This window comes from Zea mays, chromosome 8 (genome assembly GCF_902167145.1).
Source record: "Zea mays cultivar B73 chromosome 8, Zm-B73-REFERENCE-NAM-5.0, whole genome shotgun sequence".
In the NCBI taxonomy this organism is placed as follows: domain Eukaryota; kingdom Viridiplantae; phylum Streptophyta; class Magnoliopsida; order Poales; family Poaceae; genus Zea; species Zea mays.
The window spans coordinates 147,043,499-147,068,680 of record NC_050103.1 but is presented as its reverse complement, the minus strand read 5'-3'; the positions used below and the strand labels follow the sequence as shown (position 1 = coordinate 147,068,680).

Here is a 25,182-nt window from a genome sequence, read left to right as displayed (position 1 = left end):
AGCTTCGGAGGTCCCAGGAATTCCCGGGGCGCACATACGTGCCCTGGAAATTGCCGGCGAAGGCTTGGATCAGGTCATCCCAGTTGGACATCTGCCCCGGAGGCAGGTGCTCCAACCAGGCGCGAGCGGTGTCGGAGAGGAACAGGGGGAGGTTGCGGATGATGAGGTTGTCGTCGTCCGTTCCACCCAGTTGGCAGGCCAGGCGGTAGTCCGCGAGCCACAGTTCCGGTCTCGTTTCCCCCGAGTACTTTGTGATAGTAGTCGGGGGTCGGAACCGGGTCGGGAACGGTGCCCGTCGGATGGCCCGGCTGAAGGCCTGCGGACCGGGTGGTTCGGGCGAGGGACTCCGATCCTCCCCGCTGTCGTAGCGTCCCCCACGCCTGGGGTGGTAACCTCGGCGCACCCTCTCGTCGAGGTAGGCCCGACGATCGCGATGATGGTGCTCGTTGCCGAGGTGGCCCGGAGCCGCAGGCGCGGTGTTGCGCGTGCGCCCGGTGTAGACCGAGGCTTCCCGCATGAATCGGAAAGTCGCGGCATGAGATTCCGAGGGGTATCCCTGCCTCCGGGAGGCAGAGCTCTCGGCCCGTCGGACCACAGTGCCTTCCAGGAGATTCTTGAGCTCTCCCTGGATTCGCCGACCCTCGGTGGTTGATGGCTCCGGCATCGCGCGGAGAAGCATCGCTGCTGCAGCCAGGTTCTGACCGACCCCACTGGATGCGGGTGGCGGCCTGACCCTGACGTTGTTGGCGACGCGGTGCTGGAGACCCTGGGGCAGGTGACGTATTTCTCCGGCCGGGGGTTGGCCCGCCCATGCCTGCCCGACGTCCCGGCGGATCGGTTCAAGCGCTCCTGCTCCCTCGTCGAGCCTGGCCTGCGCCTCGCGGACTTACTCGAGCTGTGGGTCGTGACCCCCCGTCGGAACGGGGACCACAACTAGCTCCCGTGGGACGTCAGCGCGAGGCACCGGCCTAGGGTGATCACCGTCCTCCGGCATGCCGAGATGATTGCCTTCGGAGGGATCCCCTAGATCGACGTGGAAACATTCGTGGCTTGGGCCGCAGTCCTCGTCGTCGAGGCTGCGGCTACCGTCGGAACAGTCGGAGAGGCAGTAGTCACATGCGGTCATGAAGTCCCGCATGACACTGGGGTTGCCAAATCCAGAGAAATCCCAACAGATGTTGGGGTCATCATCTTCCTCGGACCCAGAGGGCCCGTAGGTCGAGACGCCCGTCAGCCGGTCCCAAGGCGACCGCATGCGAAACCCCAGAGGGTTTGATCTCGCCTCTACGAGAGCGCCCGCCAAAGCAAGGTCACTAGGCGGGTTGAGGCTGAGTCCAAATGACGTAGGATGGGAATCGGTCGGTACCTTTCGGTCGACGAGCAGCGACATAGTCACGTCGGGGACTGATTGCACCACCGTCTCAGGTACGAGGGCGACGTCCTGCAAGCTCTCCGCGAGCGCACTGGCGTCGTCCGCTTGCTCGGGATTGGCGTGTCGCGGGGAGACGGCGCTCGCCTTCGTCTCAAACGCGAGGTCGACGCCCGACGCGCCCCCCGTTGGGGCGCTGGGGACGTCGACTCGCTCGACAGCCGACGAGGCACGACCTTCCGCTTGGCCTTGGTTGCCCTGCCTCCTCCTCCGTTGGCGGGGGAGAGGACGGGGCGAGCTCGAATGTTGTTCTTCCACCACGCGGGGAAGACGTCGTCGATTCCGCCGCCGACGGGCGGGCTGTCGGCCGCCATTGTCGTTGTCGCGCGGCGGTGGAAGGAGTATCATGTCGTAGCTGCCGTCGAAGGACATGAACTCAAGACTCCCGAAACGGAGCACCGTCCCGGGTTGGAGAGGTTGCTGGAGACTGCCCATCTGGAGCTTCACGGGAAGCTGTTCGTCAACACGCAGCAGGCCCCTACTTGGCGCGCCAACTGTCGGCGTTTCGAGACCGGGGGGTCCCTCGGGCCGACGAGTGAGTGTCGCCGCGTGCCCCAGCCCAGATGGGTCGAGCGTGTGGGCGAGCGCGAAGGGGGGAAGGAGCGAGGCGGCCGGTGACCGGCGTGAGAGAGGTGGGAATCCCGCGGCCTTCGTGTTCGTCCCGCGCCCAGGTCGGGTGCGCTTGCAGTAGGGGGTTAAAAGCGTCCACACGGGAGAGGGAAGCGAGCGGCCCCAAGAGAGCGCCTGTCCCGTCCTCGTCCCCGCGCGGCCAACCCTCTATAAGAGGGCCCTGGTCCTTCCTTTTATAGGCGTAAGGAGAGGATCCAGGTGTACAATGGGGGTGTAGCAGGGTGCTACGTGTCTAGCGGGGGAGAGCTAGCGCCCTAAGTACATGTCGATGTGGCAGCCGGAGAGATCTTGGCACCCAGCTGGTGTGATGTCGTGGCCGTCGGAGGAGCGACGGAGCCTGGCGGAGGGACAGCTGTCGGAGCGGTTGAGTCCTTGCTGACGTCCTCCTGCTTCCGTAAGAGAGTTGAGAGCCGCCGTCGTCACAGAGCATGCGGGGCGCCATCATTGCCTATCTGGCGGAGCTAGCCAGATGGGACACCGGTCTTGTTCTCTGCGGCCCGAGTTAGCTCGGGGTAGGGCGATGATGGCGCTTCCTGTTGACGTGGCTGGCCTGCGCCCTAGGTTGGGCAACATGGAGGCTCCTCCGAAGCCGAGGTCGAGTCTGTCTTCCATGGCCGAGGCCGAGCCCGAGCCCCTGGGTCGGGCGAGGCGGAGGTCGTTCGGCAGAGGCCAGGGCGGAGTCCGAGCCCTGGGGTCGGGCGAAGCGGAGTTCGTCGTCTTCTGGGGCTGAGCCCGAGTCCGAGCCCTGGGGTCGGGCGGAGCGGAGTTCGCCGTCTTCCGGGACCTAGCCCGAGTCCGAGCCCTGGGTCGGGCGGAGCGGAGTTCGCCGTCTTCCGGGACTTAGCCCGAGTCCGAGCCCTGGGTCGGGCGGAGCAGAGTTCGCCATCTTCCGGGACTTAGCCCGAGTCCGAGCCCTGGGTCGGGCGGAGCGGAGTTCGCCGTCTTCCGGGACTTAGCCCGAGTCCGAGCCCTGGGTCGGGCGGAGCGGAGTTCGCCGTCTTCCGGGACTTAGCCCGAGTCCGAGCCCTGGGTCGGGCGGAGCGGAGCTTCCTATGGTGCCTTTGGCAGGGCCTGACTGCCTGTCAGTCTCACTCTGTCAAGCGGCACTGCAGTCGGAGTGGCGCAGGCGGCGCTGCCCTTTTGTCAGGCCGGTCAGTGGAGCGGCGAAGTGACGGCGGTCACTTCGGCTCTGCCGGGGGGCGTGCGTCAGGATAAAGGTGTCAGGCCACCTTTGCGTTAAATGCTCCTGCGATTCGGTCGGTCGGTGCGGCGATTTAGTCAGAGTTGCTTCTTAGCGAAGGCAGGGCCTCGGGCGAGCCGAAGATGTGTCCGCCGTTGGAGGAGGGCCTCGGGCGAGACGGAAATCCTCCGGGGTCGGCTGCCCTTGTCCGAGGCTAGGCTCGGACGAGGCATGATCGAGTCGCTCGAATGGACTGATCCCTGACTTAATCGCACCCATCAGGCCTTTGCAGCTTTATGCTGATGGGGTTACCAGCTGAGAATTAGGAGTCTTAAGGGTACCCCTAATTATGGTCCCCGACAGTTACAATGCAAATAAAAGCCACTACAAGCAAGCTGGCACCTTATCCCAAGCGTCACCCAACCATCGCTGCTTGCCACTCCAACCAAATTCAACCAAATGACGCGAAACGAATTGCATCTACCAAATGCTAGGATGCCTGACATGATGGTAGAGAGTGGACATTGTCTTGGGTTCCGAGCATGACAAAATTTGTGGACAAGCTAGATGACCCAAAACGTGCAATTCAAACGGACAAAGGGAGTAGTATAGATATTCATATATGAAAAATAATTATAAATGTTTTCTATTTGAAATCTTGTCCCGCCTCATAAAATATCAGGACCGCCGCTAAGGTCCTGCTTCGCCAAAGTCTGAAATTAAGCTGGACACCGCTCCCGCACCAAACCAAATCACCTGTTCCCGCGACCTCCTCCCCGGCGTACCTCCAGTCTCCAGAGATCCACACGACCACACCGACCCACCACCATCTGCATCGGCAATGGACGCCGCGCCACCCACCATAACCAAGTCCCCGCCGTCCCTGGTTCCACCAGCGGGGCCCACTCCCGGTGGTTCCCTCCCGCTCTCCTCCATCGACAAGACCGCCGCCGTCCGTGTCTCCGTCGACTTCATCCAGGTCTTCCCCGCCCCTACGTCGGGGAAGGAGGACTGGAGCCCCTCATCTGCGATCGCGGCCATGCGCGAGGGCTTTGCCAGGGCGCTCGTGCCGTACTACCCTATCGCCGGCCGCATCGCCGAGCCCGTGCCTGGTGAGCCTGAGATTGAGTGCACGGGGGAAGGGGTGTGGTTCGTGGAGGCTGAGGCAAGCTGCTCCCTCGAGGAGGCGCGTAACCTCGAGCGCCCGCTGTGCATCCCGAAGGAGGAGCTGCTCCCGCGTCCGCCGGCCGGTGTGCGCGTGGAGGACACCCTGCTGCTCGCGCAGGTCAGTCCGATTCCCATTGCCTGCTGCTTTAGTCCCCTCACTTCTGATCATCCTAGCTAGTAAATTTGGAACGCAAGTTTTGGTCTGGATCTGAGGGGGTTTAGTCTTCGGTCTGTGGATCTGACTTTTGAGGCGAAGCAGGGTGTCGACTAATGTTGACTAGGAAATCTGTGAATGGAAGGTGTGTAGCACAATGTGTCATCCATGTCTGCCTCAAAATGAACTACTAAGATCGATGCAATTGCGAGTGACTGTATCATGGGCAATTAGCCACAGATTGCTTGAGCTGATCTAGTGATCTAAGCTAACAGTCATCGATAGCAGCCATCCCAGAAAATATTAGCATGCTTCTGGGTGCGTTCACTTGAGCTAAAGTGGGTGTTGACTGTTGAACACCAAAATAGACCGTGTGGACTGTCCACCGTAGCGGCGCGGACCATCCGCGTGTGCGCAGAATCAGTTAGTATTCCATATTTCTTGTAGAATTTGTTAGCAAGCCTGTGGGATTAACTCGAGAACCGACTTGTAACAGGTCCAGACCTCCACCCTTTTATATAGAGGAAAGAGTACGACCGATTGTACCCCCACAGTCGATCTAATCAATTCTACTTATCAAATTTACTTTATTTGCATTGTTCTTTCCATCCCCTATGAGTAGGAGTAACTTAGCCTTAGTTTAGATCTATTTTAGTCTTCCACAACCATCTCTATTCGACTATATGCCGATTAGTGACGCCCTAGGTGGTCTGCCAACCCCCGGAGCAGCTCCTGGAACTCTCCTCCTCGACGGGATCTACTCGAGGGCGAGTTCTAGGGTTCTTCACAGAGAAGAAGACCCTCTACGCCATTGCAGACCGTTCGAGCCCCAGGCATGGACTGTCCGGACGTACGCAAGGAAGGAGCCGCTCCTGCGCCCAAGTCTTGGACCGCCCACGCCTCCGCAGGAAGCACCGCCAGGTGGTTCACTCCAAGTGTTTGGTGCCCAGATCGGTGGCAACATACTTTTTAGCGACTTCGCTGTGGACGAGGGTGTCTAGATCTACTAAAAATCGACTCCAAGATGGTCGATTTCAAGGATCACATCGACGTCTCCGCCAATAACATCATCAATCGGCCCTAGAGGCGCTACTGGCTTATGACCAGCAACGCTTTGACGACCGCATGAGGTGCGAGGAGGAAGAAATGTTGCAACAACTCGCCGAACGACGCAAGGAGGAAGAGATGTCACGACAACTCGCCGAACGACGCAAGAAGGCGGAGGAAGAGTACCTATCACACTTCACGGTGGATCGCCACCAGAAGATCATCCATCAAGGGGAGATCGATATGGAATCTCTTCTACCTCCGCCTCAGGCTCCTATTGTAAGTATTCTAGATCCATAAAAAAGTGTGTTGGCGCCGACCTGGGCACCAAACACTTGGAATGAACCATGGCGGTGCTCCCTGCATAGCCGCGGATGGTCCGTGGCTCTGGACCGGACTGTCCGCGACCTGGTAGAAGGAGCGGCTCCTTCCTCGCGTAAGTCCAGACGGTCCGTGTCTGGGGCTCGAATGGTCCGCGATGGCGCAGAGGGTCTTCTTCTCCATGAAGAACCCTAGAACTCGCCCCCGGTAGATACTGCCCCATGACTACGGGGAGCATATAGCAAGGGGGGCTTTCATTGTGCTAACCGAGGTTTGAGCCCTGGTTGTTACAAACACCTAAAGGTCTTACCACCCAGCTATGTACATGATCTTATTCCTTGCGACGGTGTCTGGATGTAGGCGTCGTCGAGTTGATTTGGTAGTTTGCGGCTCGTCTAGGAAAGTCGGAGCTGCTCGTTCCTTGTGTTTGAGCTTGGCAACGATGACTCTAGATGTGTCTGTGTGTGGGAGGTTGCCGTTGTCTAGGTGATTTGTTAGGGCCTTCGCCAGTTTTTCTACCGTGCGCTCTGTGTAGGTTTTGGGCCTAATTTTCCTTTAAACTGGATCAATTCCATTCTTTTTAATTGAGAGGCAGAGCTCCTACCACTACGTTAAAAAAAGATAAATAGGACTTGGCCCATAAACTCCAACAGAAACGTACAAAGTAAATGTCATGTTGGTCAGTACATTATTTGATCAGGTCATTGTCTTAAAATATAAGGTCGCACATCCTCAGTTTGAGCGCTTAGTACTTACTCCTCTCTTCACCACCCAGTGCGTATTTGTATCTGCTACATGACCTCTGCGATGACTATTAGCGAATTACATTTTATTTAGTTGATTAACCCGCTGCTATTTCCTGCGTTCAGGTTACAAAGTTCACATGTGGTGGGTTTTCTGTGGGCATTTGCTTCAGTCACTTGGTGTTCGACGGGCAGGGTGCTGCGCAATTTCTGAAAGCAGTTGGTGAGATGGCTAGGGGCCTCCCTGAGCCATCGATCAAGCCAATCTGGGCTCGTGATGCCATCCCCAACCCACCTAAGCCACCCCTAGGCCCGCCACCGTCATTCACCGCATTCAACTTCGAGAAATCAGTCGTCGAGATCGCTCTGGACAGCATCAAGCGCGTGAAGGATCAAGTTGCAAGCGAAACCAACCAGAAGTGTTCCACTTTCGACGTGGTCACCGCCATGATCTTCAAATGTCGCGCCTTGGCAGTCGACTTCGCACCTGACGCTGAGGTTCGCCTGGGCTTTGCAGCCAGCACTCGCCACCTGCTGAGCAATGTGCTGCCCTCCGTCGATGGCTACTACGGGAACTGTGTGTACCCAGGTGGTCTCACCAAGACCAGCCAGGAGGTGAAGGAAGCTTCACTGGTGGAGATCGTGACCGCGATCAGGGAGGCCAAGGAGGCTCTGTCGTCGAGGTTCCTCGACTGGTTGAGCGGCGGCGCCAAGGAGAACCACTACAACGTGTCGCTGGACTACGGCACCCTCGTCGTGACCGACTGGAGCCACGTGGGTTTCAACGACGTTGACTACGGGTTCGGTGAGCCAAGCTACGTGTTCACCCTGAACGACGACGTGAACATCGTTCCCTCCGTTGTGTACCTGAAGCCTCCCAAGCCGAAGCAGGGCATCAGGCTGGTGCTGCAGTGCGTGGAAGGGCGGCACTCTGCCGTGTTCAGCGAGGAGCTGCAGAAGCACGCATAGAGCGAGTGTATTCCATCCCACAGTGGAGATTGTTGTATTTTGTTGTGTCGAATTGCTGCCCCCGGAATTTGCTTGCAATAAGATAGGGTTGGCACGTGTTTATACTCTGTACTGTTATCTCAGCACGTTACATTATACATGTATTGAGTGAGTATTGACAGTGGTGAAAGAATAATAGTGTTCCATTTGAAACAAATTATTTCAGACTTGTTGGCCTGATGTAGGTTCATGAGGTCTCGGCTCTTGAGTCGAGTTTTAATTGTGTCTATACAAAGCCAGGCTCCAGATGAACATCGATTGAATGGGTACTGTTTGACGATTGATCAGCAGTAGGACGAAGCTTCTTGGGCGACCAATCTCTGAACTAACCTATAAAGAAACAGGCGTGACCAAAAAAAGCATTTAGCTTGAGCAGGGTGCCACATTTGTGAGCTGCAAAGTTCAGAAACAACCGATCATGCCATGTGAGCCACAAAGCCACCACCATCACCAACCAAACCCACTTGCCTTGTGTTTCAGATCAGATTCGCCTAACAGACCCCGACGACTTCCAAACTCCAATCCAGCGTTGAGCTCGACAGCTCGTGCCAAACTAGGCCGCAGCTGGAAATACCCTCCGCTCCACTTACCTGCTGCTGGTGAGCACCGCAAGCACCAACTCGCGCCCACCGCTCCGCTACACCAGCCGACGCCATCATGTCTACCGTCGCCGCCGCCCCCACCGTCGTGAAATCGGCTCCGGAGCTCGTCGCGCCAGTGGGGCCAACACCCGGCGGCACCCTCCCACTGTCCTCCATCGACAAGACCGCGGCGGTGCGCGTGTCGGTGGATTTCATCCAGGTTTTTCCCCCGGCCGTAGGAGCAGGCGGGGACAAAGACGCCGCCGTGGCCGCGATGCGCGACGGCTTCGCGAAGGCGCTGGTGCCGTACTACCCGGTGGCCGGCCGCATCGCGGACGCCAGCCCCGGGGAGCCCGTGGTGGAGTGCACCGGGCAGGGCGTCTGGTTCGTGGAGGCCGCTGCGAGCTGCGCGCTCGCCGACGTCAACTACCTCGAGCGCCCTCTGCTCATCCCCAAGGAGGAGCTCCTCCCGCGACCTCCCCCCGAGGAGAAGCTCGAGGACCTCGTCCTCATGGCACAGGTTCGATCGCTCACCTCCAGATCCCCTTGTCTGATCCGACAGCTAGCAAGATCTCATACGCTCGATAGCCGGATCCGGGTAGAGAACGTCTTTGGGTGCTGAGAATTTGCGCTCTACAGGTGACCAAGTTCGCCTGCGGCGGGTTCGCGGTCGGGATCTGCTTCAGCCACCTGGTGTTCGACGGGCAGGGCGCGGCGCAGTTCCTCAAGGCGGCCGGCGAGATGGCGCGGGGGCTGCCGGCGCCGTCGGTTGCGCCGGTCTGGGACCGCGACGCGATCCCGGACCCGCCTAAGCTGCCGCGCGGCCCCCCGCCGTCGTTCACGGCGTTCAGCTTCGTGACCCAGGTGGTCGAGATCTCGCCGGAGAGCATCGCGCGCATCAAGGACGACTTCAAGGACGCGACGGGGCAGACCTGCTCCACCTTCGACGCTGTCACGGCGGTGGTGTTCAAGTGCCGCGCGCTGGCGATGGCGCTCCCCGACGACGCCGAGGTCCGGCTCGGCTTCGCCGCCAGCACGCGGCACCTCCTCCACGGCGTGCTGCCGTCGGTGGACGGCTACTACGGCAATTGCGTGTACCCCGTGGGCATCACCCGGACCAGCAAGGCGATCCGTGAGGCGTCGCTTCCGGAGGTGGTCGGCGTGATGCGGGAGGCCAAGGAGGCGCTCACCACGCGGTTCACGGACTGGATGCGCGGCGGCGCCAAGGACGACCACTACAACGTGCCGCTGGACTACGGCACGGTGACGGTGTCGGACTGGAGCCGCGTCGGGTTCAACGAGGTGGACTACGGCTTCGGCGAACCGGGGTACGTCTTCACGCTCAACGACGACGTCAACATCGTCGCGTCGGTGATCTACCTCAAACCGCCCGCGCCCAAGCGCGGCATCCGGCTCATGCTTCGCTGCGTCGAGGAACCTCATGCTGCGGCGTTCGCCGAGGAGCTCGCCAAATTCGCGTAGATGGTTGTTTAGTCTTGCTTTATCTATACTTCATTGGTGTCGGACACTCGGACCTCATCTTTTACAATATTATCTATACTTCATTGGTGTCAGACGCTCATTAATTGTCATCGGCATTGTTGGATGTGGGAGAATGAAAAAGCTATTATAAGGAGGTGTACATGAAAGTTTAATACTCATGAACATTTATTTTAGATCTAACGTCTCTAGTTATTTAGTATATTTTGCTAAGAACACTTTCCGATATGGTGGATTGTAGGGGTGAAAGGTGTTATTTGTGAATTATAATGATCAATTAGAAACGTTAAATCTAAAATCGATAGTGATAATTTATATGTGTACTATATGCACTAAGCTTTAAGATACACCGAATATATCCTCTATAGAGAATTGTTGTGAAAAAATAAAATTATAAGCTGTTTGTTTTAAACAAGTATATACAATTTATCTGCTATAAATTTAATCTCTCCCAATTCATCCCCGTGCAATATTGACTTGCAAAAACAGCTCCCAAGCGCCAACCGAAGCATCCTCCGACGGTGACGACCGAAGACGGGTTCCCAAAATTTAAATTATTAGTAAATTGTTTTTTACCTCTTGCAGCATACTAGTAAATCCTATTTCTCATCTTTTATTTTAAACTTTACTCTATAAATATTATCAAACAATGTTATATATAATTTCACGACCGTCTTAATATTAAAAGACTTTCTATGTTTCCTTCTTCCCACATCTTCTCTCCTTCCTCTCCGAAGGCGGGCTTGGCGAAAAGGTGGGTTTGTAATGGAGGTAAGTTGAACGGAGGTAGCATCCACACCCACCTTGCATTGTTGCCATGGAACTCGATGCAGGCGATGCTGGTGGAAGCGGAAGCGGGCTTGCCGGAGGCGTCAATGCACACATTATGAACAGCTATGGATTTGATTAGACCTAAGCTGTCATCATGCAAGGAGGGCACGTTTTGGTTGCTAGTTTGCATGGACAAATTCAAACAGATGAATCATACATGGTGCTGTGGACACCCCTGCACGGCAGTGATGAGCTTACCAGTTACCACAACATATCAGGATACTATCCAATGTCAAGCAATACCATATCGTTTCAGAATACAATCAAAAGTAAAATACAAAACACAACAGATCATTGTTCTTCATTTATTAGCCTCCCAAATTAATAATTGGCATCAGTTCTAAAGCAACTGGCAATTATCATTAGCTCAGAATGTGAAGCAATTGTTAACTGCACCATAGGCAATGGTCATCATCTTTGTTGATCAATTAAAGTTCCTGGAAGCAAGAGCATAAGAAAAAATTATCATCACAGCTAGTGTCGTTTGCCTTAGTTAAGAAAAAATATCATTACAAAAAATACATCATTGGCAACAGATATATGCTCGGATTGTGTAGCGTAAAAAAATCAAGTACATTATTGGCAATGAACATATGCTCATATTGTGCAGCATCAAAAAACAAGCATATCATTGGCAAAAAAAAAAATCATCAGCTCAGATTAGTCAAAATGCATCACAACAGCAGAAATGGTAATGGATATATGCTCAGAACATGTGAATAATAATATAATAGTCTTATGGTTGATCCAATATAGTTCCTTGGGCTTTCTCAACCACAACATGTCACAATAGATTGCCTAGATAGAATAGGTGATACATAAGATGTATACTGGTAGAGACTTGTTACTATATAAGAGTCTCTACCTAGTTAACGCAGGACCAGATCAGCTGCATAATAGAATGCAAAGACAAGCTCAACTGCACAAAATAATGCATGGTCAGATTCACTGCACAGAATAAGTCACCACTAGGATCCTGCACAAAATGGGGCCCTAGAGCTAAGTAGGGGTCCTGCAGCCATCACTTGCTACCTGCACAAAAGGTGGATCAACTGCAGCTAGTTTATTTTGAGTTGGTTGATGCCTCCTTCCCTGAATGCAACTTGCATTCTCTGTGGCACCCTAGAAAGAATATGGGTTCCATCTATTGTCCCCACATAATCCTATATGACACCTAAAATTTGTTATTACATTAGTTCACCCAAGAATGCAATAATCTTTATTGTGTACAGTATATTATTGATTACCTTTAAATAATGAAACCATATATGATTGTTCCTGATCTTAAGTGGTGTCTCAGTAGAGGGAGGCTTAATCATCTCTTCTCTAAGTTTCCCAATAGCATACACGACCTCTTTGAAATATCAGCTAACAGTCTCCACAGACCTCCTCCAGTTTTGCACTACCGGAATCGCGTTCTTTGCCGAGTGTCTAAGACACTCGGCAAAGTCTATTTTACACTCGACAAAGAACGCTCGGCAAATATTTCATCGGCAAAGGGTTCTTTGCCGAATACTTTTTTTTCGGACACTCGGCAAAGACTTTGCCGAGTTTCAAAAAGCACTCGGCAAAGAAAAACATTCGGCAAATTAAGAATCGAAAAATTTAAAAAAAACAGCAAAACATTTTTTTAAATTCTAGGAACAACTCTCCAACCCTACCTATTTACCTTACTCGTTGCCCTATCATTTTTCACTATTATTTTGAATCAAATTTATATATTTTGTAAATGGTGAGATTCGAACTCGCAACCTCTCTCGCGCATACCCTTCCATACCACTACACTACTACACCAATTATGTCTATATTACGTTTTCATTCTCCATGTATTATAACAAATCGAGAGTAATTTGATTATTTAAGGCACTAAATTAGTTCATTTGAAAATGTGACCAACTATAAAGTTGCATAACTTTTTGAGATCTACAAGTTTTATTTTAATAGTTTCTACATCCGAGACCGTTTACAAAATTTGGATTTTAAATTTGAAAACTTCACACGAATTGTTCAATGATAAGATGATTTCAAATCAAAAAATTGTCAATTACAAAGTTTCATTACATTTCAAGACCTACAACTTTTATTTTGGTGGTTTTTCCATCCGAGACAGTTTGAAAAATTCAAATTTCAAAATTCAAGCATAGTTTTGCATAACAAGATGATTTCAAACCAAAACATTGTCAGCTACAAAGTTTCATAACTCTTCAATACCTACAATTTTCATGTTGGTGGTTTTTTTCTTTCAAAGTCGTTTTCAAAACTCAAATTTTAAATTTTTTAAATTCATACGTAGTTTTCGTTGACAATATGACTTCAAATAAAAAAGTTGTCAACTATAAACTTCTATAACTTCTCAAGATCTACAAAGTTTATTTTGGTTGTTTGATCATTTGTTTATCTCACATGATGGTTCTAACAATATGCACAAATTTTATACGTCTCTCTCGTAGTTTCATAAACTACGAGAGAGATATAGGTTTTATGAACAAATTTATTTTTATTTTGTCATATGAAGAAATGTTCAATATATAAATTGTACATCATGATGAGTTATACAAATTTGTAGTTGAAAACTTTTTCATTTGAATTAATTTACTACTTTAAAATGTGATTTTTAAATTGTCTTTGCCTAGTGTTGGAGAAAAAACACTCGGCAAAGAGCTCTTTGCCGAGTGTTGTATTTGTGACACTCGGCAAAGAAACTCTTTGCCGAGTGTCAAAAATAAAACGCTCGACAAAGAGCTTCTTTGCCGAGTGTTTTATTTTACCAAAGGTTTTTTGACACTCGATAAAGAATACGACACTCGGCAAAGAGTCAAATTCCGGTAGTGTTGGTGGATCATTCTAAAACATTTGTAGTGGCCAACAACATGAAGAAGCATGGCAACTTGTTCTTCTGTGCAGTTATGTATGTTATCTCTAAGCATACGCCTTTCCCTTAGCAAATTGCAAAGCCAAAAAGGTGCTCTTCTCATGCGAAGCATGTTTACTGTCGGCGTTTCGAGACCGGGGGGGTCCCTAAGCCGACGAGTGAATGTCGCCGCGTGCCCCAGCCCAGATGGGTCGACGCGAGGCCGAGCGCGAAGGGGGGAAGTGAGGCGGCCGGAGACCGACGTGAGAGAGGTGGGAATCCCACGGCCTTCGTGTTCGTCCCGCGCTAGGTCGGGTGCGCTTGCAGTAGGGGGTTACAAGCGTCCACGCGGGAGAGGGAGCGAGCGGCCTCACGCGAGCGCCTGTCTTGTCCTCGTCCCCGCGCGGCCAACCCTCTCTAAGAGGGCCCTGGTCCTTCCTTTTATAGGCGTAAGGAGAGGATCCAGGTGTACAATGGGGGGTATAGCAGAGTGCTATGTGTCTAGCGGAGGAGAGCTAGCGCCCTAAGTACATGCCGTCGTGGCAGCCGGAGAGATTTTGGCACCCAGCTGGTGTGATGTCGTGGCCGTCGGAGGAGCGCTGGAGCCTGGCGGAGGGACAGCTGTCGGAGCTGTTGAGTCCTTGCTGACGTCCTCTTGCTTCCGTAAGGGGGCTGGGAGCCGTCGTCGTCACAGAGTATGCGGGGCGCCATCATTGCCCATCTGGCGGAGCGAGCCAGATGGGACGCCGGTCTTGTTTCCCGTGGCCCGAGTCAGCTCGGGGTAGGGTGATGATGGCGCCTTCTGTTGACGTGGCTGGTCTGCGCCTAGGTTGGGCGATGTGGAAGCTCCTCCGAAGCCGAGGTCGAGTCTGTCTTCCGTGGCCGAGGTCGAGTCCGAGCCCCTGGGTCGGGCGAGGCGGAGACCGTCAGCCGAGGCCAGGGCGGAGTCCGAGCCCTGGGGTCGGACGAAGCGGAGTTCGTCGTCTTCTGGGCCGAGCCCTGGGTCGGGCGGAGCGGAGTTCGTCGTCTTCCGGGACTTAGCCCGAGTCCGAGCCCTGGGTCGGGCGGAGCGGAGTTCGCCGTCTTCTGGGACTTAGCCCGAGTCCGAGCCCTGGGTCGGGCGGAGCGGAGTTCATCGTCTTCCGGGACTTAGCCCGAGTCCGAGCCCTAGGTCGGGCGGAGCGGAGTTCGCCGTCTTCCGGGACTTAGCCCGAGTCCGAGCCCTGGGTCGGGCGGAGCGGAGTTCGCCGTCTTCCGGGACTTAGCTCGAGTCCGAGCCCTGGGTCGGGCGGAGCGGAGTTCGCCGTCTTCCGGGACTTAGCCCGAGTCCGAGCCCTGGGTCGGGCAAAGCGGAGCTTCCTATGGTGCCTTCGGCCGGGCCTGAGTGCCTGTCAGCCTCACTCTGTCAAGTGGCACCGTAGTCGGGACGGCGCAGGCGGCGCTGTCCTTCTGTCAGGTCGGTCAGTGGAGCGGCGAAGTGACGGCGGTCACTTCGGCTCTGCCGGCTGGGGGGCGCGCGTCAGGATAAAGGTGTCAGACCGCCTTTGCATTAAATGCTCCTGCGATTTGGTTGGTCGGTGTGGCGATTTGGTCAGGGTTGCTTCTTGGCGAAGACAGGGCCTCAGGCGAGCCGGAAATATATTCGCCGCTGGAGGGGGGCCTCGGGCAAGACGGAAATCCTCCCGGACCGGCTGCCCTTGTCTGAGGCTAGGCTCGGGCGAGGCATGATCGAGTCCCTCGAATGGACTGATCCCTGACTTAATCGCACCCATCAGGCCTTTGCAGCTTTACGCTGATGGGGGTTACCAGCTGAGAATTAGGAGCCTTGAGGGTACCTCTAATTATGGTCCCCGACAGTAGCCCCCGAGCCTCGAAGGGAGTGTTAGCACTCGCTTGGAGGCTTTCATCGCACTTTTTTGCAAGGGGACCAGCCTTTCTCGGTTGTGTTTTGTTCCGGTGGGTGCGCGCGAGCGCACCCGCCGGGTGTAGCCCCCGTGGCCTCGGAGGAGTGGTTTCACTCCTCCGAGGTCTTATTGCCTCGCGTAATGCTTCGGCTGGTCTGGTCGTTCCCTCATGCGAGCTGGCCGTAGCCCGGGTGTACGGTCGGGTCCCAAGTTCTCGGGCTGGTATGTTGACGCTGTCAACGGTTCGGCCGAAGCCAGGTTTGCGAGAGCAGCCCCCGAGCCTCTGCATAGGGTGAGAGGGCGATCAGGGACAGACTCGACTTTTTTATATACGCCCCTGCGTCGCCTTTCCGCAAGGAGGAGGGGGGGGGGAAAGCGCCATGTTGCCCTCGATGGGCGCCGAACATGGTGTCTCCGGTGAGCTGCAGGCGGGTAATCCGAGTGGACGTCCGTGCCCCATTCGTTAGGGGTCGGCTAGGGGCCCGGAGGCACGCCCAAAAGTACTTGCGGGTGATCTGCCGGACCCGGTCCCCTGGCGACGGGGTGGGAGGGCTCGATGCCTCCCTCTGATGGGATTCCGTTACAAGATCGTTCCCGCTGGTCTCGGAAATGTCCTAGGGTACCTCGGGAGCGCAGCCCGAGCCTTGGTTATGTATCGAACGTACCCATGGTCATCCCTCGCTCTGTGTCTGAGGCGACTGTGAACCCTTCGGGGGCCAGCCTTCGAACCCCTGATCAGTAGTGGGCGCAAAGCCCGAGTAGCCTGAGGCGGTCGTTGAACCCTTCCGAGGGGCCGGCCTTCGAACCTCTGACCAGTAGTGGGTGTAGGGCCCACGTGATCTGAGGCGGCTGTCGAACCCTTCCGAGGGGCCAACCTTCGAACCTCTGATCAGTAGGGAGGCTCAGAGCCTGGTTCCTTCACGGGGAAGGATCCTTTTCGGGATATCCCCCTTTCCCGGTCCCTGTTGCAAGAGAGAGAAAGAGGAAAAAAGGAAAAGGATACGAAATCGAACGACGCGGCGTACCTTTTTTGTCGCGGTCATTATGGCGAAGGCGAAGCGTCGTTCGCTTCTCCTGCCAGAGGCGCCGCCCGTCCCGCCGCGGAGTTAATGCTACGTGGCGAGTGTTTCGCGGGGCGGCCGTTGCGCATGCGCGAGCCGTTCGGGGAACGACTGTTTCACTTTGCATTTTTGAATCCCGCGTCTGGTCCGGGCGAAACGTTGAACCGGTCTCGCCTTGGTCTTTATATACTTGGGAGAGGGTTTGGCGATGGTTCTTTGCTCCGCTTCCTGCCTCCCTCTTAGGTTTTCGCAACCCAAGAGACTTAGCCAGAGAAGAGGAGACCGCCCTCCCTGTCCCTTGCGCCGCCACCCCTTCCGCTCGGTGATGGCCGACCGGGTGACCATCATCTCGCCACGCGACCCATGGCCTTTTTCCACGGTGACGGCGAGTGATCTGGAGGATCTTGTTGGCGAGGGTTTACTTCGCCCTCTCACCGATGGGCGGCGGCCGGAATGGATTCCCCCCGTGGGCGGAGCCGCTCCATCCCCACCGCCGGGGTACATCGTGAGCTTCGTCTCCTTCCACGAGCGGGGATTTGGTGTGCCGGCGAGCCGCTTTATGCGGGCGATCCTGCACCACTACGGGGTGGAGTTGCACAACCTCAGCCCCAACTCCATCTCGCAGGCCGCCATCTTCGTAGCGGTGTGCGAGGGGTACTTGGGGATCGCCCCCCATTGGGATTTGTGGACCCATCTCTTTTTCGTGGAGCTTTTCGCTTTGCCGACGGGGGAGAGGAAGGTCCGCGCGGCAGTGCGGGCCGGCGGCTGCACCCTCCTGCTGAGGCAGTCGCGGGCGTCGCTGTATATTCCCGCCATCCTCGCGTCCTCGAACAAGGGGTGGCAGCGCCGGTGGTTCTACCTCCGGAATGACGGCGAGTTGCTCCCGCCGTTCTCCCAGCGAGTAGTCACCATCGCCGCCGATGCTTGGCGCCACGGGACCCCGCACGAAAGACAAAAGAACCTCGAACCCCTTCTCAAGGCCTTGGAGGCGTTGCGGAAGGGGGGACTCACCGCCGCGGGAGTGATTGCCGCCATCCACCGCCGGAGGGTGCTTCCCTTGGCGGAGCGTCGGTTGCCGCTTTGGGAGATGACACCGGAGGCTGACTCGGAGGGCTCGCGGATGTCCTTGGACCCTCTTCCCTTCGACGTCCTACATGCGCGGGTGGCCGTCGTGATGGGGAAACCGGACCCCAGCGCCTTCTCCCAGCCTTTGATGCGCCCAGACCAAGGGTGCGTGACTCTGGTGAGTGTCCGCTCCTTCCTTCCTCTTGCATCGAGTTGCTCCTGGTTCTTACGGTTGGGATTTCCCTCCATTTTCAGGAGGTGGGGTGGCACAAGCCTTCCCTGCCACGGGTCCCGCAGGATGCGGTGGACCGAGCATCGCGGCGGGTTGCCGCGGAGGAGAAGAAGAAAAAGAAGGACGCGGAGAAGGCCCGGGCCCGCGAGCGGATGCGGGCTCGAGACGCCTTGGAAAAGCTTCGCCGTCGGTAGGAGAGGGAGGGGCTCCCGAGGGAGCCGTCGCCGGAAACGCCTGACGACGACGACGATGATGAAGATGATGACGAGGAAGATGACATGGCTACCCGCCTTGGCCTCAGCCCTGGCTTGGGGTTAGGCCAGGGGCCGCCAAGCCAGCCCCCGAGCGGGCTGATGCCGTCAGTCCCCGGAGTCGGGACGCCGGGGTCTCGGCCTGAGGAGCGGGGGCAATCCGAGAGGGTACTTGACCCCTCGACTAGAGGAGTTGAGGCGACCCCGGAGAGCCAGGCCGAGGCGTCTGCTCCCCGAGAGCCGCCGCCCACGCCGGCCGCGCAGGAGAGCGACCCTCAGGTCGCCGTGGCAGTGCCTGGGCAGTCCGCCCCCCGGGCGTTCAGGGCGCCCAAAGCAAGGGTGGTGCCGAAGCTGCCAGCGAAGCGGACCTCGGCGGCGGCTCCGGGGGTCGAGATCCGAGAGACCTCCCCCCAGGCACGGTTGATCATGGCCCGAAGCGGGTAAGTATCTTGGAATGTCTTCGTCCTGGCTTTTCATTCGTATGTCCCGGCCGTGATTTTTCTTTTCCCCTCAGCAAGCGAAGCCATGGCCTGACCGACCTGGCTCCCCGAAAGGCCCTTAAGACGGTGCCGGCTTGCGCGGCCGGCGCTGCTCCGGGCCTTGCCGTTCAGCTGACCTTCTCGCAAGGTGCTCCACAGCAGGGGGCTCAGGTGGCACCAGTCGCCGTGGAGCGAGTTCCCGAGGCCGGCTCTTCTGCTGAGGCGGCCATTGTGCTGGGGGAGGCGGCTGACGCAGACGTGGCCCCGGGCCCACCGGACGTGCCGGCGGTGCCGGCACCTGTCGCCACTGAAGCCGCCGCCGTCCCAGTCGGGGAGCGACCGGTCGCTGCCGACGCTGAGACGGCTGAGGCATCGGTGCTTGGTGCCTCGGAAGAGGGGGGCGTGGAGACGCGATCCGTCCCGCCGGGCGGCAGCCTCGTCGCTGTGCGGCGGAACTCCGAGGGCCGGCGTCAGTTGCTCCGGTTCCAGACCCGTGAGGCCTCGGATCCCGTCTTCGTTCTCGACGATGAACGGGAGGACTAGTCCTGGGACGAGCTCCGCGAGTGTGCCGAAGCAACGGTGGGGTCGCTCCGGTCGTCGCTGGAGGTTTTCTGCAGGGACGTCCCCAAAATCCTCCAGGTAACGGTTTCAGGCATACCTTTTCTCTTTTGTGACCAAGGCATCTTTCGTGACGCCCCGCTTCCTTCCCTCAGGATCTGACGGATCTGAGCGCCGCCAAGTCGTCGTTCATCCGCCGCGAGGTCGACGTCTGGGGCTCGCTGCGATCCCTGAGGACCTCGCTCGCCGGGGCTACTGCGCGCCTCTCTCAGCAGGGTGCCGAGGTGGCGGACCTTTGGTTGCTCTGCACCGATCTGAGAGCCGAGGCGGCAGCGGCGCGCGCAGAGGCAGCCGCGGCGCGCGCAGAAGCGCAACGACAACAGTCGGAGTTCGACCGGGTCGTCAAGGAGCGGGACCAATCTCGGGGCCGGGCTGCCGAGGCCGAAAGTCGGGTTGAGACCCTTGCAGCCGACCTAGCCGTAGCCCAGGTCGCAGCCTCGGAGCAGCGTGCCCGAGCCGGAGGTACGCCTTGGCCATCTTCAGTTTTCGTTCCTGCTTGTTTCCTCTGCTTGTGTTTGAGATCTTTCTTCTGGCTGTTCGCAGAGCTCGAGTCCGCCCTTGATGAGTCCGCCAAGGCGCTTGCCGGGGCGGCCGAGCAGAGGGAGGCCGACCACGCGGCCATGTCCGAGGCCGTCTCGGACTTTTGCCGGGTCCTTGGCTCCGACGACGTCCCCTCAGGAAGCTCCCCTCAAAGTCGCCTGCAGGTCTTGGGCGATCATGTGCGCGGCAGACTCCGCGAGGCGCTACACCACGGCATCAGGCGGGCCTTCGCCGTGCTCGCTTCCCACTACGTTGTGGACCTGGAGCGGGTCAGCGAGGGGTATTGCCTTCCTGATGAAGATGAAGTCGCCCTGGCAGAAGTCCAGAGGCTCGATGCGGCCGCCGCGGGTCCGAGCGCAGTGCTGGCGACCACCTTCGAGGCAGAGATCCTCCCGCCTGCACCGTCGTCGGAAGCCGGGATGGACTTTGCCGAGGGTGGGGACGAAGCCGAAGGCGCGACTCCTTCCCGAGGCGACGCCTAACTCTGTTGGAGCAGTTTCTGTTGGATGCACGTGTGTCTTTCTGCGGCCGCTGAGGCCTGAACACTTTGTTACCGTTGCATGAAGTCGTACTCCTTTCCCTTTCATTTTGCGTGTCCGGCTTCGCCTGTTAGTAGCAGGGTGGCTTCCCCAAGTAGGGGTCACTTTTCGTGGCGGGTGACGAGTGAGGTGTCCGTAACCCGGAGGCATAGGAGTCCCTCGGCTCAGTCGGCCTTGCCACTTACATGCACCCGCGTTCGCTCCTTGGGGTCCTGCTTCCGACATAGCCGGGGGAATGCAAAAGCCTTTTCGATTGAAAATTTTGGACGCAGAGGGGTTCCCCAATCTTGACGCAGAGGGGTTCCCCCCTTTTTAGCCCCCGAGGAAGGGTCGGGCTCTGCCGAGGCAAGGCTGACCCTTCCTTGACGACTAAAACTTGCGTGGGAGCGAGGTATATGAACAACTTGAAAACATCTTAAGGGTAGGAGCGACGTAGCTTTTGGATGTTCCAAGCGTTGATGTAGACCTCGCCTTGGCTGTTGGCCAGCTTGTACGTTCCGGGCTTCAGAACTTTGGCAATGACAAGCGGCCCTTCCTAGGGGTGCGTGTAGCCCCCGGGTGTCTCCAACAAGGGCTCGGGGTGCTGCGCGATGGCCGCGATCTTCTCTGGGTTGGCTTCGATGCCTCGCTTGGAGACGATGAACCCCAAGAGCATGCCTCGGGGCACCCCGAAGACACACCTTTCGGGATTGAGCTTGACGCCTTTCGCCTCTTTGGTGAACCCTGCCGCCATCAGCTTGTGGATCTCCTCGCCTATGGCTATGCGCTTCTCCTCGTCGAATCGGCGCAGAGGCTGCCTGACGGGTCGGGCTCCGGCTCGGATGTCCAGCGAGTGCCCGGCGGCATCCCTCGGTATGCCGGGAATGTCCGAGGGACTCCGCGCGAAAACGTCGGCGTTCGCGCGGGGAAAGTCGACGAGCACTGCTTCCTATTTGGGATCGAGCCCAGAGCCGATCCGGATCTGTTTGGAGGCGTCGTCGCTGAGGTCGAGGGGGGCGGCCTTAACCGTCTCCGTTGGCTCAAAGTTGCCGGCGTGACGCTTCACGTCTGGCACCTCCTTAGAGAGGCTCTCCAGGTCGGCGACGAGGGCCTCGGACTCGGCGAGGGCCTCGGCGTACTCCACGCACTCCACGTCGCATTCGAACGCGTGTTTGTACGTGGGGCCGACGGTGATGATCCCGTTGGGGCCCGACATCTTGAGCTTCATGTAGGTGTAGTTGGGGACGGCCATGAACTTCGCGTAGCATGGTCTTCCCAGTACCGCGTGGTAGGTTCCTCGGAACCCGACCACCTCGAACGTCAGGGTCTCCCTTCGGAAGTTGGAGGGTGTTCCGAAGCAGACGGGAAGGTCGAGTTGTCCGAGGGGCTGGACGCGCTTCCCGGGAATGATCCCATGGAAGGGCGCAGCACCTGCCCGGACGGAGGACAGATCGACACGCAGGAGCCCGAGGGTCTCGGGGTAGATGATGTTGAGGCTGCTGCCTCCGTCCATGAGGACCTTGGTGAGCCTGACGTCGCTGATGACGGGGTCGACGACGAGCGGGTACTTCCCTGGGCTCGGCACATGGTCGGGGTGGTCGGCTTGGTCGAAGGTGATGGGCTTGTCGGACCAGTCTAGGTAGACTGGCGCCGCCACCTTCACCGAACAGACCTCCCGACGCTCTTGCTTGCGGTGCCGAGCCGAGGCATTCGCTGCTTGCCCACCGTAGATCATGAAGCGGTCGCGGACCTCGGGGAACTCTCCTGCTTGGTGATCTTCCTTCTTATCGGTGTCGTGGGCCCTGCCACCCTCCGCGGGTGGCCCGGCCCTGTGGAAGTGGTGCCGAAGCATGACGCACTCCTCAAGGGTGTGCTTGACGGGCCCCTGGTGATAGGGGCACGGCTCCTTGAGCATCTTGTCGAAGAGGTTGGCACCTCCGGGGGGTTTCCGAGGGTTTTTTGTACTCGACGGCGGCGACAAGGTCCGCGTCGGCAGCGTCGCGTTTCGCTTGCGACTTCTTCTTGCCCTTCTTCTTGGCGCCGCGCTGAGTTGACTCCTCGTGGGCATCTTCCGATGGGCGGCCCTAGGGCTGCTTGTCCTTTCGGAAGATAGCCTCGATCGCCTCCTGGCCGGAGGCGAACTTGGTGGCGATGTCCATCAGCTCGCTCGCCCTGGTGGGGGTCTTGCGACCCAGCTTGCTCACCAGGTCGCGACAGGTGGTGCCAGCGAGGAACGCACCGATGACATCCGAGTCGGTGATGTTGGGAAGCTCGGTGCGCTGCTTCGAGAATCGCCGAATGTAGTCCCGGAGAGACTCTCCCGGCTGCTGTCGGCAGCTTTGGAGGTCCCAGGAATTCCCGGGGGCGCACGTACGTGCCCTGGAAATTGCCGGCGAAAGCTTGGACTAGGTCGTCCCAGTTGGAGATCTGCCCCGGAGGCAGGTGCTCCAACCAGGCGTGGGCGGTGTCGGAGAGAAACAGGGGGAGGTTGCGGATGATGAGGTTGTCATCGTCCGTTCCACCCAGCTGGCAGGCCAGACGGTAGTCCGCGAGCCACAGTTCCGGTCTCGTCTCCCCCGAGTACTTTGTGATAGTAGTCGGGGGTCGGAACCGGGTCGGGAACGGCGCCCGTCGTATGGCCCGGCTGAAGGCCTGCGAACCGGGTGGCTCGGGCGAGGCACTCCGATCCTCCCCGCTGTCGTAGCGTCCCCCACGCCTGGGGTGGTAGCCTCGGCGCACCCTCTCGTCAAGGTGGGCCCGACGGTCGCGGTGATGGTGCTCGTTGCCGAGGCGACCCGGGGCCGCAGGCGCTGTGTTGCGCGTGCGCCCGGTGTAGACCGAGGCTTCCCGCATGAATCGGGAAGTCGTGACATGAGGTTCCGAGGGGTACCCCTGCCTTCGGGAGGCGGAGCTCTCGGCCCGTCGGATCGCGGCGCCTTCCAGGAGATTCTTGAGCTCTCCCTGGATTCGCCGCCCCTCGGTGGTTGATGGCTCCGGCATCGCGCGGAGGAGCATTGCTGCTGTAGCCAGGTTTTGGCCAACCCCACTGGATGCGGGTGGCGGCCTGACCCTGACATCGTCGGCGATGCGGTGCTGGAAGCCCTGGGGTAGATGACGTATTTCTCCGGCCAGAGGTTGGGCCGCCCATGCCTGCCCGACGTCCCGGCGGATCGGCTCAAGCGCTCCTGCTCCCTCGTCGAGCCTAGCCTGCACCCCGCGGATTTGCTCGAGCTGTGGGTCATGGCCCCCCGCCTGAACGGGGACCACAGCTAGCTCCCGTGGGATGTCAACGCGAGGCACCGGCCTAGGGAGATCACCATCCTCCGGCATGCCGAGATGGTTGCCTTCAGAGGGACCCCCTAGATCGACGTGGAAACATTCGCGGCTTGGGCCGCAGTCCTCGTCGCCGAGGCTACGGCTACCGTCGGAACAGTTGGAAAGGCAGTAGTCGCATGCGGTCATGAAGTCCCGCGTGGCACTGGGGTTGCCAAGTCCAGAGAAATCCCAACAGAAGCTGGGCTCATCGTCTTCCTCGGACCTAGAGGGCCCGTAGGTCGAGACGTCCGTCAGCCGGTCCCAAGATGACCGCATACGAAACCCCAGAGGGTTTGGACTTGCCTCTACGAAAGCGCCCGCCAAAGCGAAGTCGCTAGGCGGGTTGAGGCTGAATCCAAATGACGTGGGATGGGAATCGGTCGGTACCTCTTGGTCGACGAGCGGCGATAAAGTCACGTCGGGGACTGACTGCACCGTCGTCTCAGGTACGAGGGTGACACCCAGCAAGCCTTCCGCGAGCGTGCTGGCGTCGTCCGTTTGCTCGAGATTGGCGTGTCGCGGGGAGATAGCGCTCGTCTTCGTCTCAAGCGCGAGGTCGATGCCCGGTGCGCCCCCCGTCGGGGTGCCGGCGCTGTCGACTCGCTCGACAGCCGACGAGGCGCTGCCTCCTGCTTGGCCTGGGTTGCCCCGCCTTCCCCTCCGTCGGCGGGGAAGAGGGCGGGATGAGCTCGAAGGTTGTTCTTCCACCACATGGGGAAGACGTCGTCGATTCCGCCGCCGGCGGGCGGGTTGTCGGCCGTCGTTGCCGCTGCCGCCCGGCGGTGGAATGAGTATCATGTCGTAGCTGCCGTCGAGGGACATGAACTCAAGACTCCCGAAACGGAGCACCATCCCGGGTTGTAGAGGTTGCTGGAGATTGCCCATCTGGAGCTTGACGAGAAGCTGTTCGTCAACACGCAGCAGGCCCCTACGTGGCGCGCCAACTGTCGGCGTTTCGAGACCGGGGGGTCCCTAAGCCGACGAGTGAATGTCGCCGCGTGCCCTAGCCCAGATGGGTCGACGCGAGGCCGAGCGCGAAGGGAGGAAGTGAGGCGGCCGGAGACCGGCGTGAGAGAGGTGGGAATCCCGCGGCCTTCGTGTTCGTCCCGCGCCCAGGTCGGGTGCGCTTGCAGTAGGGGGTTACAAGCGTCCACGCGGGAGAGGGAGCGAGCGGCCTCACGCGAGCGCCTGTCTCGTCCTCGTCCCCGCGCGGCCAACCCTCTCTAAGAGGGCCCTGGTCCTTCCTTTTATAGGCGTAAGGAGAGGATCCAAGTGTACAATGGGGGGTATAGCAGAGTGCTACGTGTCTAGCGGAGGAGAGCTAGCGCCCTAAGTACATGCCGTCGTGGCAGCCGGAGAGATTTTGGCACCCAGCTGGTGTGATGTCGTGGCCGTCGGAGGAGCGCTGGAGCCTGGCGGAGGGACAGCTGTCGGAGCTGTTGAGTCCTTGCTGACGTCCTCTTGCTTTCGTAAGGGGGCTGGGAGCCGCCGTCGTTACTGAGTATGCGGGGCGCCATCATTGCCCATCTGGCGGAGCGAGCCAGATGAGACGCCGGTCTTGTTCCCCTTGGCCCGAGTCAGCTCGGGGTAGGGTGATGATGGCGCCTTCTGTTGACGTGGCTGGTCTGCGCCTAGGTTGGGCGATGTGGAAGCTCCTCCGAAGCCGAGGTCGAGTCTGTCTTCCGTGGCCGAGGTCGAGTCCGAGCCCCTGGGTCGGGCGAGGCGGAGACCGTCAGCCGAGGCCAGGGCGGAGTCCG

The 25,182-nt window shown here is 58.0% G+C and overlaps 2 protein-coding genes across 2 annotated transcripts; both read left to right on the top strand.

The window, feature by feature from the left end:
• Positions 1–3,988: 3,988 nt before the first annotated feature.
• LOC100284134 (3-N-debenzoyl-2-deoxytaxol N-benzoyltransferase) lies at positions 3,989–7,809 on the top strand. Its single transcript, NM_001157031.1, has 2 exons — positions 3,989–4,524; positions 6,798–7,809. The coding sequence occupies exons 1-2, from the start codon at positions 4,081–4,083 to the stop codon at positions 7,638–7,640; spliced, it is 1,287 nt and encodes a 428-aa protein (NP_001150503.1). The 5' UTR covers positions 3,989–4,080; the 3' UTR covers positions 7,641–7,809.
• Positions 7,810–8,054: 245 nt separating this feature from the next.
• On the top strand, positions 8,055–9,938 carry LOC100284805 (10-deacetylbaccatin III 10-O-acetyltransferase). Its single transcript, NM_001157700.2, has 2 exons — positions 8,055–8,780; positions 8,900–9,938. The coding sequence occupies exons 1-2, from the start codon at positions 8,337–8,339 to the stop codon at positions 9,740–9,742; spliced, it is 1,287 nt and encodes a 428-aa protein (NP_001151172.1). The 5' UTR covers positions 8,055–8,336; the 3' UTR covers positions 9,743–9,938.
• The last annotated feature ends 15,244 nt before the right edge of the window (positions 9,939–25,182 follow it).